Source organism: Rhinolophus sinicus, chromosome 12 (assembly GCF_057876585.1).
Source record: "Rhinolophus sinicus isolate RSI-liver-muscle chromosome 12, RSI-T2T, whole genome shotgun sequence".
Classification (NCBI taxonomy): Eukaryota; Metazoa; Chordata; class Mammalia; order Chiroptera; family Rhinolophidae; genus Rhinolophus; species Rhinolophus sinicus.
The window spans coordinates 40,855,830-40,875,582 of NC_142512.1; the positions used below are offsets into that span (position 1 = coordinate 40,855,830).

Genomic DNA, 19,753 nt, shown 5'->3' on the forward strand with positions numbered 1-19,753 from the left:
TAGATTAGTTAATAATATTTTATCAATCTTAATTCCTGGTTTTGGCAATTATACTTCCTCAACATTTAAGAAAGTTGGATGAATTGTCTACAGCAACTCTCTACCATTTGCATCTCTTTTGTAAATCTGAAATTATTTCAAAATATAATATGGATATCCATATATATATATTTATATGGATAAATAACTGTTGAAAATAAAAAGAATGCGAGGTATCTAAGGAGAGATGTTCAGAAGATCTGAATGTCAGGACTGAGACTGGAGAGAAATCTGGGAACCATTGACATAGTGATGGTAACTAACACATTGCTTTGGGAGACTATGCCAAGTGACAAGAGAAGAGATACAAAGACATTTTGCAATAACAAAGAAAATATAGTTATAGAAATATTTTGAGATGGAAAAGCAGAAGGAAGGTGAGGAAATTTATGTCAAAGTTGTAGATCCGAGCCCTGAAGCCCAGCTCAAGCTCCACATCTTCATTAAGCCTTCCAGCCCTCCTGGCTCTCCCGTGCTTTAACTCTGGGGCACTTTGCACTCACTACCATGCTGTATATCTTTTTCATATCCACCATGACAACTTGGGATAGGACTAATCCTTGTTCACTGGAAGATTATAAAAACAACCTCCCACATTGCCAATAAGCATTGGGTTCTTGGGGAAATTTTGTCTGTCAACTGGTTCCTCCTCGTTGTGATGAGAGAGTTTTTCTGAGACCAGGCTCTTTCTTAGCTAACCATGGTCCATGCGAAACTATCAGCCAATCTTTGTTTGGCCAGCTCTTCCTCTACAACTTTTTCTTTTCCAACCCTTCAGGTCTTTGTCCTATAAATTCGTAGAAAAACTGTTGGCAAGTGGTCAGCAACTGGACCTCTGAAAAACAGTACCGTTACCTCTGCCCCACTCCTTCCAGCCCCACCCCACCCCGCCAGGCAGTTAATAGGAGAAAGGAATAACTTTGTCACTCCTGGCTTCCAGTTGGTCATTTTACTCTTAAACTGGAGGCCTTTGGGGCTGAAAGAAACTGGACAAAGTGTGCTGAGTAGCCTAATAGAGCTGGTTCTTTTTTTGAAAGTTCCCTAATGCGGAAAAATAAAATTATGTGTTTAATTTCTGAAACCTGATGCCTGATTTGCCTTGGCAGCCATTCTCCTGGGCTTGGCAGAGAGTCCGGCAACACTAGTATACTGATTAATACCAGCTCAGCTTGCTCCCTGGAGAAGAGCATTATTTATTTGACCATTTTCTTAAATCCTTTTTAATTTGTGTGTATTTTAGCATGATCTTATTGGCTTTAACATGTTGTATCTCTGACCACTGGCGCTAATGAACCCTTAGGGAAGACTGTTCTGCTCTGTGTGTTCACATTCCCATCACAAAGCAAGATTTTATTTTACCCGGTGATTAGAAACGACATGTCACGCGTTCTGTTCCTTCTGGGGTGGGCAAGTTCTAAGTGTACTTTTGTCCCATGCTGGTCTTCAGGCCACTGATAGAAAGGGAAGGAGATAATGCTTCCCAGAATTCAAACAGAACTTTCTGCACTATTCCTTCCTCCCTGACAATCTTCCTCGCTTCCTTCCAGCCCCCTTTGGATGGTGACCCCTTGACTCATTCTGCCCCTCCCATGTAAAGCCCACAGGGATATCAAATAGCATTTCTCTGAGGGGATGCAGAGGACTGAGGAAAGGTTGGGGCCCCAGACAGTCCCTGACAGGGAAGTGTAAACACAGCTGTGGAGATGGGAGCAAACCATCCTCCCTCCTCCAGTTCCCACCCAGAAGCAAGGAAAGGCCACCCTGCTGTGGGGAAACAAACAACAAAACAAAGCAAAACGCAACCTAAAAGCCTGTATGAAGATCATCAGAAACTGGGGCTGCTGCTTAGGACTTGGTGGGGCCAGCTCAAGTGCCAGACCCCTCCCTGAAGACTTAGAGGTAAAGGCAGCTCCAAAGCAAGTTGGGGCCTGGACGTTACTGAGCCTGGATACATGGCTCAATGTTTGCCTCTCCACTCCCGGACATTTTGTCCTCTGATCTCAAAAACACAGCTTTCCACCCCCAGGTACTTAGCTCCTGACCCCTAGTGGCTCAGGGATCATAATAATGCGTTCGATTCAGCAAGTAACAACAGGTCCACAATAAACCCTTGTCCATGGCTGTTATAAATTTAAACTCTGAACCTCCCAGCCAGAATATTAGAAAGGGCCTCCTTAGCCTTTGTTAATTACAAAATAAATAATTCCAGTAGGAAGGGACTTTCTTTTTTGGGGGATCACTGGGGTGGGAGCTATGCCTTGCTTTGTACATACTCTGAAAGCTCCAACCCCACAGCTAGGGTGGTGCTGCCCATTTCTTGCTCTCTCGGCACAGTTAACGTAGGGCCTTGATCCCACAGTGGGACACGCCTTTGGCACAGCTCTGCCTGGGAAATAACCGTGATTGGCTGGACAGCTAATGAGCTGTGCTTCCTTTCTGGCCATCAGGCTTCTCAACTGTAAAACTGCAGAACTAGAAAAATGATAATGGCCTTCAAATACTGACCACTCATTATGTGCCTGGCAGTGTGCGTAAGTGCTTTAAAATGGGTCATCTCATGTCATATGAAGTCAATAATATTCTCATCCTCATTTTACAGTTGAGGAAACTAGGGCTTAAAGGGATTCTGGAACTTGCCCCAAATCACCCAGCTGGTAAATGGTGTGGCCAGGATTTAAGCCCAATCATTCTGACCCCCAAACCCATGTTCTGAACCACTCCACTCAACCTCTGCCTTTCTCTGAGGTCTTCTAGCTCTGACATCATGATTCTGAATCTTCTCCATGGCTTTCTGCTCTCACCAGTGGTGCCAGAAAGAGAAATAAATGCATTTGGGACTCTACTCTGCAAGTCCAGAGGAAAATAGTTTCTGAAAGGCAGGGGGGCTCCTTACTTCCTCTGTACTGGAGATACCAATCAAAGCTGGACACTCGACAGACCGTCATATCAGCAGGGAACAGCCTGTGTGGAAGACAAACAAATCCTAGCCAGACAGGAAAGGGGAGTGCCCCTTGGTTCTGTGACTTCCCCTTCTGTCTTCCCTGGCTTATCAGCAGGGTCCCACGCTTCTGATGCCACGGCCCTTTGAACCCCACTGTGGCTAGGATGGGTACGAGGCTACAGAGACTCTTTTGGAGCAAGAAAAGTACAATACATACAGCTACAGATTATATCCATGACACTGCATGTAAAGGAACAAAAATAAATACACTTATTTATTTATTTAACAAGTTGCCTTTAGCATTCACATAATCACCAGACATTAGACTGGATGTGAACCTACATCATCTCATGTAATCCTTGAAAGATGTCTGAGAAATAGATATTGTCATCCCCATTTTGCAGAGAAGGACATTGAGACTCAGGGAAATTGACAACATTGGCCATGGCCACATGGCTGGAAAATAGGAGAGCTGGAATTCAGACCCAGCTGGGTCTGTTTGACAACGAAGTCTGTATTCTTTTCAATAAAAGGAGTGTTAAGTAATGAAAAGGACAAAGTTATAAAACTGGAAGGATCCTAGACTATCTTGGCAATATAGCTGTTGTAACTATACATGTTATACATTATGATAGTAACTACCATTGATCGCATGCTTGCTAGCACCAGTCATTGGATCAAACGCTTTATGTGCATTATCTCTACTGCTCAGTGAGATACATGCTAGTAACCCCATTTTTGCAGATAAGAAAACAAGTTCAGAGGAGTTAAGTAACTGCACAGATTATATACAGCTAAAAAAGTGATGGTGTTGGGATTCAAACTCAAGTCTGCTTGATTCCCAAGTGTATGCTCTTGACAACTAAGGCAATAGAAATAATAGCAATCTACATTGAGTCTATAAAGAACTGCTCTAAGAGCTTTAACTCTTACAGCTTATAGATATTATTGTTCCCATTTTACAGATGAGGAAAACATGGCCTTTTATAGAACTACTTAAGGTCACATTACAAACACTACACGTGTTAAAACACATGCATTATTAGTGTCATGTTTGCTTAACATATATTGGATCCTTGTTATGATCTAGAAAAATGATTTATTTCATAGTGTCATGGGTTTTTCTCATTGTCCATTTAATGCATTAAGGTCTTGGGGGAAAGGATGTGAAAAGCTACTGTCTGTAGGTGAAGCAGGCACAGTCAGGAGAGGGGTTGTACTGAGAGGGGAAGGCCCTCTGTGCCATAAGGAGCCCTATCTGATTGCTCTCTGGACACGCTTCCTCATCCCTTCCTATTTGACTCTGTTTAGCATGTCGGCTAGCAGGTGGACTTCCACCAGGTATTGTGGAACAGAGGTAAAGTGTCCAGGATTTAGCAAGAAGACTTGGGTATCAGTATTAGTTGCATGACCTTGGATATGTTACTTAACCTTTCTTTATTTTATTTTATTTTATTGGGGAATATTGGGGAACAGTGTGTTTCTCCAGGGCCCATCAGCTCCAAGTCATCGTCCTTCAATCTAGTTGCGGAGGACACAGCTCAGCTCCAAGTCCAGTTGTCGTTTTTCAATGTTTAGTAGCAGGGGGCGCAGCCCACCATCCCATGCAGGAATTGAACCAGCAACCTTGTTGTTAAGAGCTCACGCTCTAACCAACTGAGCCACCCAGCCGCCCCTTACTTAACCTTTCTAACCCTCAGTTTCCTCATCTGTAAAGTGGGTTACTATGGTACCTAATTTAATTGGGAGTTTAAATGAAACATTTTGTATGAAGTATTGAGCACACTGCATGCCATCCCCATGTTATAAAACATCCAGCCTCCTAGAGTGCTGGGAAGGGGTAGAAGCGTTCCTGGGGATGGTTTCATAGGACAGTCCAGGAAGGGAGGAAGGGTGAAAGCAATCTTGGCATCTGGCATTGGGTCCTGACAGCAACCATGAGTCAGCCTCAAGTGCTGAGGGACCAGCAGTGTTCTCAGTACTGCTGGGCGTGTGCTGTGGTCACTTGGCCAAGGTCCTCTTTCTGATAATTGTTCTTGTAAATCTGCCTTGGGTTTTTTCTCTTTTTTACTTCAGAAAAACAGCCTCCACCATGTGACGTCATGATCCAGCTTGGGTCAGGGAAAGAGGGGGAGTAAGTTGTGTGCAGGATCTTATTTCTAGAAGGGTCAATCTGGTTCTGGAAGAAACTCTATCCTCCCTTCCTTTCAAGACCCAATAAGGAATCAATATTCTGATTTGGAGTGAGAGGGAGGTGACAAAGCATAACGGTTAAGACATGAAGCTTAGCATCAAGCAGCTCTAGGCTCAAATCTTGGTGCTGCCAATTACTACCTCTGAGCCTTGGGCAAACTGCTCCTGTTTTCCCACTTCACATATGGACAAGATAATTCTGATGTTATGGTGGTAAACTTTGAAGAAATTTGTACAAAATGCCCAGCACATGTGTCAGAGAACACACTGTACAGCACGCAGTAATTGTTCAATAAATGGTAGCTACTATTAAGTCCTCAGTAGTTGATGAGGAATATAACTTAACCATTTTCTATGCTTTTTACCAACCTGAGAGCCAAAGTTTTCTCCAATAACCATTTTTTCCTCTGAGAGGTGGTCATGCTCCTCATTCCAAGTACGAGATCATTCTGGAGATGAGGAGGCTGGGGAGAGATGCAGTAGTTGTGTCCCTACCCCTTTCCTTCCCCTCCTTAGCCAGCTGGCTCCCTGGCTGCATCTCTGCTGGTTCTCTTCACTGCCTCCCTGCCCTCTGAAGACGTCTGTCTCCTCTCTCCAGCTTGAAAGGATCAGCCCCACCCCGCTAGAACTTCTGCCTTTCCTGACCCTGACTCTCCCACTTCTTTTCCTGTGCTTTGCTCTTTATTTTGCAGACAGCTGGGGAATAGGCCAGCATGTGTGACTGTCTCTACACTGTAGAGATGCTAATTCTAGGATTCTCTGCTTGTAATTTCATTGTGTAGAAGGCCCTCAGTGCTTTTCACTTCTTATTAAGTTGTCCTGCATTTCTGTGTTTGTGTGTGTGTAGGGAGAAGGCTGAGGATTGGATATGGCACTTCTAAGGACTGAGTCATCCCTCCCACTGCTCCAGGCAGGATGGCCTTTAGTAGGTAATGAGAAGGGAAATTTACATGGCAGTAGGATCCCTACCCAGAAGTCTAGGTCAGGGCCAGAAATCTCAGGTCAGTGTTCAGCTGGACCACATCCTTCTCTTCCCAAGCATTAGAGGTGGAAGTGGGGCAGAAACAGAGGAATAAGGGAGTGTGTAGGAAACTTAAAGACCAAACTCCATTGGATATAAGAATAAAAGACTAAAAACAATACTATACTACAGTAAAAAGGAAAGAGGCATATCTATATATGGTATCATAGAAAGATATTCAAGTTAAAAAAGTTGCTGAACAACACAGATATTAAATCCTACTTATGCTTTTTTTTAATTCCAAAATATGTGAGAAGGTGAGTGAGAAAGGAATGGGATTATGAAGTTTTCTGTGTTTAAATATTTATGTATTATGTATTTAAAAATACTCTTCAAAATACTTATGTATTACTTGCAATTAAAAAGTATATTTTTATAGCAAAAAGAATCCATTGTAAAGCAGAAGTGGGTTTAGAAAAGGAAGGTAAAAGCCCTGCGGGTGGAGAATGGGACTTCCCATAAAAGAAACTGTCCCTAATGAAGCTCTTCTCTGTCCCTTTGCTGCAGAACATGGGACTATCTTCTATGGCAACTTAGAAGTGGAAAATGGGGTCTCTAGTCCCCATTCAACCCCAAAGGACGCCCATAACCATCCCCAAGTTACCAGGGTGTTCCCAAGGGTCAATGAAAACATCTAAATGGTAAGAAAAAGTGGGAAGAGGAAAATCAGGAGGAGATAAAATTCCCAGATTCTCCAATGGGAGAGTTAGGACTTCCACATTCAGGAATGACTATAACGAGCCCTCCTTTGGAGGTCTCCACATCCTGATGCAACCTAAACCCAACTCTAGGCTAAAAATCACACTTTCTACCAAGTCACTTATATTTTCCCTTTTGATTCTAAGGTCATTTTGTATATGAAAATGCTGAGCTCCAAAGACATGAGATGGCCTGCCCAAGTTTACATGGCAAGACAGTGGCAGAACTTCAGAATCCTAACCAATGTTTGCTTGTTTTTATCCATTATACTTTACTGCGCTATTTAAAACCCAACATTTGCTTTTGTCATCTTTAATCCCGATCCCGTTCCAGTCTTAACCCACAGCGGGCTCAGGTGCTTCTGGCCCCAACCCAATGGAAATGGCTGGTTTTGCTTTCTGCCCCTCCTGCTTCCTCCTCCCATCTTATCCAGAAACCTCCTTCTGGACCATGTTTTCTTTTTGAAAAGAGCAGTCACAGGTGAGAGGGAAGGAAAGGATTTTTCCCTGGCCTGAAGTGGCTCTGAGGCTGCCTGGCTCTTTTCTGCACACTGTAGAAGATGACCCTCCCCAGGAGGGCTTTGGGGTTCATGCCAAGTGGGCCACTTCCCTTCTTCCTCTGCGTGCCTTGCTAAAGCAACCTCTTGACCCTCGCTTTGGAGGAGGACAACAGGTTATCAGTGGCCACGATTTAAGAGCCTGAGACCCTGAGATGAAGATTTTGAAGAGCGATCATGAAAGATAATTTGTGGTGGGCCGGGATCAGTGAACTTGGACAACAGCAGCAGCTGAGTCCAAGGGTCAGTGTCTGGGAGTAATTTAGGAAAGTTTGGTGCTGACAGCTGTGTCTGGAGTTGAATGTCATGGCCAAGCCAGCTCCTGGGCTCCTCCACTGTTTCAGCTAATGAAGCTCTGGCTCAGGACACAGAGACAGCTGTGGTGTGGCAGAAGTGTGGGCCCCCTGGGGCCCCAGGCTCAGCCATGCAGCTTTCCAACAGTGTGACCTTAGGCAAGGCCTTAGGGAAAGAGGAAAGGAAACTAGCATCTACAGATTGCAATGCCGTTTTACATATGTCATCCTCACCACAGTTTATCCAGGAGGGTGTTGTCCCTATTTTACATGGGAGGACACTGAAAATTTGTGAAGGTAATGATAGTCATTCCAGTGGGAAAATGGAATTAGGACACAGAGCTCCTAAACTCATTGTAGGTTCTAAACCCCTCCCTTCTCACAGCCTTGGTCCTGAAGAGTAGCGGCCACCTTCTATCTGGGAATGGAGTCATCTTACTTTTGCCCCTCCCCCCAATCCTGTTTGTAGGTTTAGGCCCCAGGAGGTACCTCCAAGGGAAAGTATCGGGACTCTTTTTTTTCTCTCTACCCTTACCTCCAGGCCTTCTACAGACTCTGGAGGGCTGCTCTCTCTTCTACCTCCCTGATTTTGGCTGGCGGGCTGACATCAGTGAGTGTTCCCAGGGAAAGGGAACTCTGAGGCCAGCTCCAGGCCCCCACGGCCCAGGACAGCCCTAACCTCCTGCGTTTAGACACTCTCATTCCGAGGCCCTCTGAGCTTCCAGACCCTTCCCTCTTCTCCAAATCCTGAAGAGCAGCTCGCTCCCCACCCTACCTCCAACCCTGCCCACCTCCCGACGAAAGAGAAGAAGCGACTAGAATCCCGGGAGCAGATGCTCGGAGACCCGGGCGAGTCCTGGGCGCCACGCTGCCGAGCCCAGGAAATGGATCCCGGTTCTGGGATTACGAGGGGAGCTGTCCAGCCCCGCAGGGTGAGCTAGAAGAAAGGGTGGGCCATCGCCCGCAAGGCGGAGGGAGCGGCGGGCGCCAGGGCCGGGTGGGGCTGCTACTCCCCCTCCAGCCCGCCGGCCCCGGGCGTCGCCCCCGCCCCCCACGTGGCCGCCGCTGTCCCAGCCCCTGCGAGGAAGCGGCGCGGTTTCCTGCGGCTGGGGCCGGGGATATAGGCGCCCCCGCCCGGGCCCGGCGCAGCGCCGCCGCCCCTCCTCGCCTGCTCGCGGCGCGATGGCCTCGCTCCGGGTACACAGCGCCGCTGGCGGCCCGAGGATCGGGGCGACCCGCACTGGGCGACCCACAGCGCTTCGCCTCCTCCTCCTGCTGGGCGGTGAGCGCAGCGCCCGGAGGCCCTGGAGGGGAGGGGGGCTGGACCGCCAAGGCCGGAACGGGCCCTACTCTGGCTGCGGACAGCGCTCTCCTTCTGACGCTCTCCCACCTCCGTGAGGGCGCAGCTGCTTCCCACTTGGGGAAAGCTGGGACACCGGGGCTGGCGAGGAGGGAGGGGGTTGCGGTCTGAATGTGAGTGAGAAAGAGCTGGTACCAGCCCCTCTCTTCCAGGCACTGAGGCACCCCGTGGGTGGATCATTCCTCCTCCTCTTCTAAGAGTAGCTCTGACTTCCAAGGGGCTCAGGTCCCAACCCACACCCATCCTCCAGGCTCCCCTCCTCCCAGATCCCAGCCATCCCACCTCCTCTCCCATTTCTGCCCACAGCTGTCCTGAACGCCCAGGAGTCCCTGGCTCAGCTTCTTACCACCCCAGACAGCATGAAGTTTAAAGGTGAGTATCCAGCAGCTGTGGGAGGGTGGCCTGCGGCCAGAGGAGAGGCAAGTCAGTAGGGGAGGGTCCCTTTCCCGCAAGGCAGGCCTCAACCCCAACTGACGCCTCACTAAACTCCCCTCTATTCTCTCTTGGTGTTCTTTACATCTTTCTTCCTCTCATCCCTCAAAGTCCCCACCTAGCTCTGAGCTGGCCCACCTCACAGGTGGGTTAGAAGGTCCCAGAAAAAGTGTGTATGGAAACTCTTGTCAGGCTGGGAAGTGCTGTGCACGTGGGAGACATTAAAATTCTCCTAAACCGGGACTCGCGCCTCAGCCAGAAGTGTCTTGCTTGGGAAGCTTTCTGAAGCTCTCCAGGCAGTTCCCTTGTTTGAAGACAAGGGACAGCAGTTCTTTCATGGAAGTACCTGGACCAGAGGGCTTGGAGGGAGGGGCAGGGTGTGGTCAATGTGTCGCATCTGTGCCCACAGGACAAAAGGCAGTAGAGAACTACAAGAAAAATGTCCAACTTTGCTGGCTAGACTATAAGGATTATATGGACTCTATCAAAAAAGACTGGTGTGACTGGGCCGTAATTAGCAGGTAAGGGCTTGGGCCGGGGTGGGGCCTGCTCCTTGTGGGTGGGCCTTGAGTGAATGTGGGGCACTCCTTTCTCTGGGCCCAACCCCTCCCTCACTCTCGTCTTCTCGTGCCCCCAGGCCTTATAGCTCCCTGCAATATTGTTTGGAAAAGAATGCAGACGAGTTTAACCTGGGCTTCCCCAACCCCTGGGCGGAAAGGATCATCATTGAGACTCACCAGCTCCACTTTGCCAACTGCTCCCAGGTGCAGCCCACCTTCTCAGATCCCCCAGAGGATGTGCTTCTGGCCTTGATCATAGCCCCCATCTGCCTCATCCCGTTCCTTGTCACCCTCGTAGTGTGGAGAAGTAAAGACAGTGAAGCCCAGACCTAGGGTGGCATGAGTTTCTCAGCAGCCATCTTACTTCTTTCCCCGGCCACCACTAGGTCTCTCTCCTCTCCCTACCTCCTTCTCTCACTCCCACCCCCACCGCAGATCCTTACATTGGTGGAAATGGAAGCTGGGTGGGGTCATGGCACAAGTTCTGTAATCTTCAAAATAAAAGATTTTTTTTTGTTACGCTGTCCTCCTCCCCATCCCAGTGGGGCCTGTGTCTTTCCAGTTTCTGCCATTCCCACAGACCCTCAGCTCTGGCAGCAGAGTTGGAGAATCTGGATAGCCCTACCGTTTTGTTCACTTACCTGACCCCCACACCCCAACTGAAGACCACACTCCTCTGCTCCTTCCTCCCAAGGCAGGGCCTTTCCTGCCCCTATCCAAATCCAGCTCCAGGAAACATGCAGGAAGAGACTCCCTTCCGGTCAGGAGAGCAGCTGGGGAGGTGTGGGGGGAGGGGCGAGGGAGGACTTTCTGCTATGACTTCTGCAAGGAAGGGGGACACCCGGGTACCCTGAATTTTCCCCTTCTCCATACCTGTTTACTCCCAGGGACTGGGAATAGGAACCCTCATCTGACCAGCTGGAGTCCATCTCAGGACTGAGGGCAAAGGCAGTGGGGGCTCCTCTCTCTACTAGGTTCACCACAGGACTCTCCCCCCAAGTCCCTGGCCCTCATCCTACATTGTCCTGGACCTTGGGGGTGTGGTCTACAGCCTGGCTGCATACTGCCCCCTGGTGTCCACTAAAGCCAAAAACTAAAAGATTGCTGAGTGGTGGAAGAAGCTCAAAACTCAGAAGATTGGACCCTGCGGTCAGAGAGCTGTCATCTCCATAGCAACCACTAGTTCTTAACTGGACCCTTCTATCAGCTTCCCAAGTCATACTTATGCTTCCTTAAGACACTTTCCCACTGGCGACGTAAGAAACGTTCAAACCTGTAGAGAACTTTTATGAGTTTATTTGAGCCAAAACTGATAACATATGCCGGGGAGCAAGATTTCATGCTCCAGAGAAAACTAGTTTTGTAGTTTCTTTTATACGTTTGAAATTAAAGAGGGAAAGTAAGAAAGATCACATGAAGGTGGAAGAAAGCAAGCGGGCGTTGGATTACAGGATGGTTAAGATTATTTGCTCTCTTGAGGGTGGTTACATCTTAGAAGGCGGGGTCTGAAAATAGGCATTTCAAAGGTGTGTTAACCTAGATGCACAGGAACATTTGACGGGGCTTGTTTAGGGCAAAGATAAACCTCTTACTAAAAAGTTACATGCCTGGGGTGTGACTATCCACCATAACCTGCCTAGCTAGGACTTTATGATTTTTTTTTTTGTCCACACCACTTTCTTGGGACATACCTAGTCTCTGTGACTCACCATTTTGGTATAGGGACACTCCTGTATGTCCCCTGGTCACCGAGGCCCAGTTCTCACCAGGAAATCACCTCCTGTTCTCCCTGGGACAAACCTGCCAGGTCATCAAAAGTATCTAGAGAATAATTTTGTTCTCCATAAAGATACCTGTTTATTCCTTGTGGCACCTGAAGCCTCTTCAGGAACTTTCCTTCCCTCCTTGTTGAAATATCTGCTTCCCTGAGTAGATGCATGTGCATTTCCTAGACTTGTCTGTCTATTCCACAGATATGTACCTGTATGCTTCCTGGAATGTATCCATTCTCTGAGACACATTTCTCCTCTTCTTAGGACATATCTGTTTCTCTAGAGACATACTTGTTCCCTAGGACATTTTGAGTTTTCACCTGAGATAAATCTTTGCTATTTCCAAGGATATATCTATTCTTTTCTTGACCCATATTTGCTTTCATGCATTTTACTAACATACATCAAAGGCATGCTGTTATCAGACACTGTTTATGGTACATTGTATTGGAAAGATAAATTAGATAAGACTTGGTTTCTGCTCTCAATGGCTTTCTAGTAGGGGAGCTGACATGTACAAATAAACAAAAACAATGAAGTATGTGATGAGAGTCACGCAAGGGATAGAAACCAAAAGTCATCTGAGTGCAAAGGAAGGAGGGTGTCACATCTACCTGAGATATGATCACAGAAAATAAGAACACAGGAGGGTAATTGTGGAGTTGGTATATGAATAGGCTTCAGATGGAGTGCATTTACCTAGGAGAGAGAGTAGAAAGGGGGATAAATTAGGAAATTATTGCAACAATCCAGGCTTGAGAAAATGAGGACCAAAAGAGTGGTGAATACAGAAATGAAAAATAATTAAAAAGTAGGAGACATGATTTTAAAAAGGAGGGAATCAGCAGGATTTGGATATGAAGGAGGTGACAGAGAGGAGAGGTTAGAGATGACTCAGGCTTTGAACTTGAGTTACTAGGACAATGACGGAAGTAATAATAGAAAAGGGCCAGTAGCAGGAGGAGCTGGCCTGAAGAAAAGGATATACAATATGAGGTAACAATGGAACAAGCTGTTATTTTCCACGGAGAGTTAGAAATAGGGATGCTGGTGGTGGTGGTGGAAAGAAGGTGGAGCTAGAAATATAAGTTTAGGAATATTGTGCACAGAAATGCCCTGTGAAGCCATGAGAAAGATGTGAGTTCTAAGAGAGAAGGTGTATTGAAAAGAAGATGGTTGAGGTTATGGTCTTAGGAAATACCCACATTTAAAGAATGAGGGAAAAAGGAGACAAAGAGAAAGATCAGAGAGACGGTAGAAGAACAAGGATAAAGCAGTGTCATGGAAGCAAAGGAGATGGCACCCTCTGAGGGAACATTATGAATTCAATGGCTCATTCATTTATTCAACAAATATTTGTTGGGCACTTCTGTGGACCAGAAACGGTGCACAGTGATGGATGGACTTGGGTGGGGGAGATGTTAGAGATCAGGCAGGAAATTGAGAGGGTGGCAAAGCTAAGGAAACTACATATTTTCAAATAGGGATGACCTCAGCATGTTTGTAGACTAGAGGAGAGAAGGCAGGGGAAAGGGAAAGAGGAAAGACGATACACAGAGAAGTCCTGGAGAAGTTGGAAAGGAGAGGCAAGAAGATATGCCAAAGGGATGGCCTTGTAAAGGAATTGTTACACTTATTCCTTTGAGTTCAAAGGGATGGAGTAAAAGTGGAGAGGAGTTTTTGAGGGATGAATCAAGTGTGGTGACAAATGGAGGGTTCATAGATTAAGAGGTTTATGTGCATCACCTCAACCTCATAAAATAGAAGGAAAGGGCATTCTGTGGGGGTGGAGGGGGCATGGGGAATGAGTGTAGAAAAGTTTGGAGTTACCTTTTTAAAATTGTTTCAAGATTTTCTAATTAAAATATAGCTAACATACAATATTATATTAGTTTCAGATGTACATCATAGTTACTCAACAATACCCACCTGGCATTATACAGAGTTATTATCACATTATTGATTATATTCCCTGTGCTAAAGAAGGGATACCCATGGTAAGTCCAGCAACCATCTGACACTGTACCACGCTATCCCAATATTATTGACTATATTTCTATGCTGTATATTACATCCCCAAAACTTACTTGTTTTATATTTGGAAATTTGAACCTCTTATTCTTTTTTATCTCCCCCTCCCTTTTAAATTTTTCAATTAGATTTGACACTCAATATTATTTTATATTAGCTTCAGGTGTACAGCATAGTGGTTAGACATTTATATAATTTAGGAAGTGATTCCCCTGACTAGTACCCACCTGACACTATACAGAGTTATTACCATATTATTGATTATATTCCCTATATTTTACATCTTGACTATTTTTTAACTACCAATTTGTATTTCTTAATCCTTTCACCTTTTTTTACTCTGCCCCAACCCCCCCCCCGCCCCCATCTATCACCCGATAGATCTAGTACCCACCTGACACCATACATAGTTATTACAATTGAAGAGTTACCTTGAGGGATGTGACAGGGAGTCAATAAAAGGCAAAGGGTCACTGGGCTGCACTGAGAGCCCAGCAGTGAGGTTAGTCAGGGAATCTGGGGCTCAGTCAGCATGTTCTGGTGATTTTTCTCTCCCAGTAATACTTCCCTGCTAAGGAATGAAAAAGAAGGGGGGTGGGCAGGGAGCAACAACCCTGGTTTGGGAACTAACCAGCTGGCGGATTGGCAATGGGGACAGAACTGAATAGTCTAGGTTGGGTAAGGAGTCATACAGACCAAAAGGGGTCTGGGACTTGAGACTAGAAAGGTGAGGAAATGGGAGAGGTGAGAGACATAGGGTTGTGGTCAAATATGGCAATTCCAACTCGCGGAAGCAGAGGTTTCCAGCAACAAAAGCTACAAATGTGCTCCTACAGGTGCTGCAGGAAACAGAGGAATGGTGGAGTCAAAGGACATAGGAAGTGAGGAAACTGGGGAGTTGTGAGGCGTTTTAATTTAAACGGCAATTGACAGAAATGTTGTATTTTTAAAAGCTTAGCACAGTGGACACAAGCCCAGGCTGGGGTCCTACCTGTAGTTCTACTAACAAACTGTGGCGCTTTGGGAAAGTGACGGCCCTTCTCTGGGGTTGAATCAGAAGACCTCTCAGGGCGCTTTCTGCCCTAAACGGTGAAGATGTTTAGGGCAATGGCAAGGAACTAGCTGAAGAGGACAGAAGATCACTCCCATTAGGTCGCCCCTCTCCCGAGAAGGGTCCGGAACGTTTCTGCTATGCTTTCTGCCCGGACGTGCCGAAGAGGAGACCGGAAGTCCTTTGCCTGGAGGTTCCGGGTTTCCTGGGCTACTACGATGGCGATGAGTTTCGAGTGGCCGTGGCAGTATCGCTTCCCGCCCTTCTTTACGTGAGGCTCAGACCCCGAGAAGCCCCGCTGTGCCTCCCTCCCCACCCTCGGACCCCGGGCTCAGCCCTGATCCTTCACATGGGGAGGGGGAGAAAGGACCTGGTCGCCACCACTCTCAGCCGCCCCTCACTTGCTCCCCCAAACGCGCCTCCGGCAAGTGCTGCTTCTCACCCTCTCACTCCCTCTAATTCTGCAACCCACTCCCTCTAATTCTGCAACCCACCCCCTTCACCCGGCAGGTTACAGCCGAACGTGGACACTCGGCAGAAGCAGCTGGCCGCCTGGTGCTCGCTGGTCCTGTCCTTCTGTCGCCTGCATAAACAGTCCAGCATGACGGTGATGGAAGCTCAGGAGAGCCCGCTCTTCAACAACGTGAAGCTACAGCGTATCCTCCCTCAGGCTCTTCCATAGCCCACACACATGCACTTCCACACTTTTCCACATGCCCAGACTTCACACCCCACCCCTATTCACCCACAGCAGTCGGGTTCCCACCTGAACTGGCCTTGAGAAAGACCAAGTATGTGTAGCTAGCATCTATTTTACCACCCTTCCCCTGCCCCCAGCCCACATGCTGCACCAAACCCTCTTGTCCTAGGCAGTGATGGGTACCCAGGTGTCATGCAGGTCATAAAAACTGCCCTGAAACCAAATCCCAACCTTTTCAACCTGAACCCATTAGATACTTTGAATCACCTGCCCTCGTCTTTGTACGGCTCAAACTAAACTCGGTACTACCTTTAGTAATTTTCTCCACCTACTCTCCTCCCAGGAAGTAAGGGTCATTTGTTTTTGCTGCCTGATTCATACCTAAAATATCTGTGCAGAAAGGCTAAAGGAAGGATAGAGGATAGAGAGTGAAAATGGTAGTACTTTTATTTTGTAAACCACTTTTTAAAAATTGGAATAGTTGCTTTATAACTTCTTCCCCCCAATTACCAGGAAATGCCAATTCCCCTGTTGGGGCATTGCACATATATGTGCGTGTGGTAGGGAGAGGAAGGGGGCAAGTGGTTCTTAGCATGAGACTGGCTCTGAGAATTTTTATCCCACACAGTTCATTTCATTAATGCCATTCCCTTAACCTTAAACCAGGGAAGCTCCCTGTGGAATCAATCCAGATTGTATTAGAGGAACTGAGGAAGAAAGGTGGGTTCAGTTCCCCAGATTCCTTATATTTCTGCTTAGTTGGGTTTTCCTGAGGGCAGATTAACACAAGTCTTTTCTTTGAACAACTTTTTTCTCTCCCCTGGCTTAGAGCCCAGAGTGCTCTGTACAGTAGAGAGCCCAATTCCCCGTGTCCTTTTCCCTCATTGGTATACAAAGTTGAAATCTCTCCATCTATGCTCTAAGACCTGAAGAGCTGTAGAAGAATGGGTGCCTTGCAGATAGTAAAACAAATTTTGAATTTCTCTTTCTGAAAGCTGAGTCTCTTCCACTCTGTTCTACTTGGTTTTGCCTCTTTGTCCCTTCTTAGAGCATGATGCTTTCATAAGTATCTATTTTGCAGGGAACCTCGAGTGGTTGGATAAGAACAAGTCTAGCTTCCTGATCATGTGGCGGAGGCCAGAAGAATGGGGGAAACTCATCTATCAGTGGGTGAGACTATTCTGCTGCAAAGATCCATGCATGGCAAAGAAGAAATGTATCTGCTCAGCAGATACCTGGTGTTCCCAGATCCAGACTGAGCAAAGTGGGAGGGAGCAAAAATAAGTAGTGTAGGTCTTCCAGGCAAGATTCTTTCAGTGACTCAATTTCCCTGGCTGCACAGAACTTCCCTTTCTTTGCCTGTTGGAGGCCAGAGGCTACTTGAGGCCATGTTTGGAGAATGCACTACTGGGAACCACGAGTACTATTGTTGGCTGGAGCCTCTGGCCACAGAAGATAAATGGGGAAAGGAAGGAAAAAAACAAAAAAAAACGGGGCCCCTCCCCCCACTGCACCCTTATGGGTCTGTCCACAATATGAATGTGACTTTCTAAACCAGTGTGGGTGTGGGGACAAACTCTGTCCCCCAAATTCCCAGCCACCACCAGCTCTAAACATTCCCAAGAGAGAGGAGGGGAAGAAGCATCAACAACCCAAATATAACAAACACATACCACCCATTCTTGAATAGGAAAACAACCAGAACGAGAGGTCACTCCTCAGACATGTGGAGGCCTGTGGTTTAGTGGTTCCGAATGTGTGTTTACACACATAAATATAGTACCTGTAGGGTTTGTGGGTTTTAGCTGTTCTCTGCCGAGGTGACTGAGCCCTGGTTTGGGAATAGGTACCATTCCTGGGTCAGCGAGGGGGAGCTGGTGAGTTTACCTTCTCCCAGGAGATTCCTGGTCCTTATTCAATCCCCGTTTTCTGTGTCCATAGGTTTCCAGGAGTGGCCAGAACAACTCCGTGTTCACCCTGTATGAACTGACCAATGGTGAAGACACAGAGGATGAGGGTAATGCCTTCCCCTTTCCCCCCAGTTTTGTCATCTGAATCCTCTTTCCTTGCTTAATTGACATTCAGACTTTCCATTTCTCTGCCTCTGAATTCCAAATACAACATAAAACAAGGGTTTCTTAACCCATATCCAGTATTTCCATAAAGCACCTGAATTCACATACAAAAAAAAAACACCCAACTTTTATTTGTGGGGGTGTGTATGTATCTTTTTTAGGGATAGAGTACATATTTTCAGATTTTCAAGGGCATCTGTGACCCATGAAAAGTTAATTACTGGTGTAGATGCTGAATGAAGAACCAGAGCAGGAGATTAAGCCTGAAATCTCATTCCTTGCTGACTCAGGCTTTCTTTCACTCTTTATTCTTATAGAGGGCTCAAGATTTGTGGGCGTTAGCTGAAGGGATTGGGCCAACTCTCCCAACCATTTGAAATACTTTGTTTTATGGCCAGGCAAGGATTTGTATACTTTTTTGTTTTTACATGGTGTAAATACTCTCTTAGCTGTTTTATTTCTGACTTGATATTCTGATCCCCAGGATCACCAAAAGTTCCAATCTTGGCTGGCGAAAAAGGGGTGCCTCCCTTTTCTGCCAGACCCTGGTTCCCCCAACAGAGTTTATAGCTTTTGGCTCTTCCCCCCTGCCCTGCAGGCCTCTGCTTGCTACTCCCACCATCACCTATGACTTCAGTGCTGCAGCCTTGCCCAGCCCACCACTCAGGCTGGGCAAAGCTGGAGGCTTCCTTAGAAAGTAAGCTGCCTGACTCAAGAGCTGGGCCCTGCAAGGCGTGAGGTATACAAGCCTGTTAGGACTTGCCTCCTGCCTCTCACATCTCCCTGCAGTATCGTGCCATATCTCCAGATACTCAGCTGGCCCTTTGCTCCCAGCTTTGTTCCTTTTGACTAGGAAAGGGCAGATATCTATGCTGGACCTCTCCTGCCAGAGGTATGGCTATACTTCTTTGTGTTAGGACAGGTCCTCCTGATGGGTCCAGATGTGCAATTTGGGTCAACCTCCAGTGACAAGGTCTTGACCTCCCTAGGCTTGATGGTTAAGGCGCCCTCTTTGTGTCTTGCAAGCAAATGGTTTCACTCTTGTGCATCAGACACTAATGGGAGGGTGGCATGTGGGGGTTAAGTCTGACAGAAGAACCAAGAAGGGTGAAATAAGCAGGAACACTTATGCTAAGTCTTTCTTCCACCCCTTATTCCTAAGGAGTACCCAGGAAGGGTGGGTGGCAGCTGCAGCAGTATGGATGGCACACGGATATCCTGGTTTCATAAGGTCTCAGCTTCCAGCTAGACTGCTCTCAGAGTCCTTGAACCCCAAGTAGCTGAGTGTCCCTGACTACCCATGTCTCCCTGTCCAGAGTTCCATGGGCTGGATGAGGCGACCCTACTGCGGGCTCTGCAGGCCCTACAGCAGGAGCACAAGGCGGAAATCATCACTATCAGCGATGGCCGAGGTGTCAAGTTCTTCTAGCAGAGATCTGTCTCCCTGTACTTCTTACCTCCTATCCTTCCAGGGCTTTCAGAAGGAGACAGACCCAGTGTCCCTATAGACTGGGTCTGTGACTCCACCAGACTCAAAAGGGCTCCAGCCCAGGGATGGGTTTCCTACTTACCCCATGTGTCTGTCCCTGGGATAGGGGAGGATGAGGTGCCAAGGAGAAAAGATGTGTTTCTCCTTGCCCGACCTCCTCTCTGGTCCTAGGTTGTCCCTGAGCTAGGGTCTGTAAACCTGACAGTTCACATGCGTTCTCACATGTAAGTATACACACACACACACACACACACACACACACACACACACACGCCTGCACAAGCTTCTGTCTCTTACCTCTCCGACCTGCTTAGCTGCTGTTGCCTCCCCTCACAGGCTGGTGCTGGATCCTTCCTAGGGGATAGTGGAAGCCCTGGCTGCAGGCAGCCTTCCAGGCAATATGAAGATAGGAGGCCCAGGAAAGGGCCTGGCAGTGAGAGGCGGGGCCGGACACTGATTTATAATATTAAAAAACTCAATCCCACTGCCTGCCTCTGACATTACTGCTGGAACGGGCATGGGGAGGGCTGTGAAGTGTTAC

The 19,753-nt window shown here is 47.2% G+C and overlaps 2 protein-coding genes and 1 long non-coding RNA gene across 5 annotated transcripts; 2 read left to right on the top strand and 1 right to left on the bottom strand.

Annotated features, from left to right (window-relative positions):
• Window positions 1-3,227: 3,227 nt before the first annotated feature.
• On the bottom strand, window positions 3,228-8,681 carry LOC148756556 (uncharacterized). Its single transcript, XR_016022956.1, has 3 exons — window positions 8,534-8,681; window positions 5,543-5,637; window positions 3,228-5,091 (listed from the first exon to the last, which is right to left on the bottom strand). It is a non-coding gene; the product is annotated as an uncharacterized LOC148756556 (long non-coding RNA).
• A 126-nt stretch (window positions 8,682-8,807) lies between these two features.
• Window positions 8,808-10,613, top strand: RAMP2 (receptor activity modifying protein 2). The gene is made up of 4 exons (XM_019747612.3): window positions 8,808-9,024; window positions 9,409-9,474; window positions 9,944-10,055; window positions 10,172-10,613. Exons 1-4 carry the CDS (start codon window positions 8,925-8,927, stop codon window positions 10,425-10,427), a joined length of 534 nt encoding a protein of 177 aa, XP_019603171.1. The 5' UTR covers window positions 8,808-8,924; the 3' UTR covers window positions 10,428-10,613.
• A 4,449-nt stretch (window positions 10,614-15,062) lies between these two features.
• On the top strand, window positions 15,063-19,696 carry VPS25 (vacuolar protein sorting 25 homolog). Of its 3 annotated transcripts, XM_019747809.3 has the most exons (7): window positions 15,063-15,219; window positions 15,459-15,604; window positions 16,315-16,368; window positions 16,730-16,818; window positions 17,590-17,665; window positions 19,040-19,135; window positions 19,549-19,696. In XM_019747809.3, exons 1-7 carry the CDS (start codon window positions 15,089-15,091, stop codon window positions 19,575-19,577), a joined length of 621 nt encoding a protein of 206 aa, XP_019603368.3. In that variant the 5' UTR covers window positions 15,063-15,088; the 3' UTR covers window positions 19,578-19,696. The 3 variants fall into 3 exon arrangements, with proteins under 3 accessions (XP_019603368.3, XP_019603370.3, XP_019603371.3); XM_019747811.3 differs by having other exon boundaries at window positions 19,040-19,696; XM_019747812.3 differs by lacking the exon at window positions 19,040-19,135.
• Window positions 19,697-19,753: the final 57 nt, after the last annotated feature.

Excerpts from the sequence above, each read along its gene's own strand:
- RAMP2 (XM_019747612.3), top strand. The coding sequence starts at position 8,925 with ATGGCCTCGCTCCGGGTACACAGCGCCGCTGGCGGCCCGAGGATCGGG. Across the intron at positions 9,025-9,408 it reads CCTCCTCCTCCTGCTGGGCG|CTGTCCTGAACGCCCAGGAG; the intron begins GTGAGCGCAGCG and ends TTCTGCCCACAG. Across the intron at positions 9,475-9,943 it reads AGACAGCATGAAGTTTAAAG|GACAAAAGGCAGTAGAGAAC; the intron begins GTGAGTATCCAG and ends CTGTGCCCACAG.
- VPS25 (XM_019747809.3), top strand. The coding sequence starts at position 15,089 with ATGCTTTCTGCCCGGACGTGCCGAAGAGGAGACCGGAAGTCCTTTGCC. Across the intron at positions 16,369-16,729 it reads AGAGGAACTGAGGAAGAAAG|GGAACCTCGAGTGGTTGGAT; the intron begins GTGGGTTCAGTT and ends TCTATTTTGCAG. Across the intron at positions 17,666-19,039 it reads TGAAGACACAGAGGATGAGG|AGTTCCATGGGCTGGATGAG; the intron begins GTAATGCCTTCC and ends CTCCCTGTCCAG.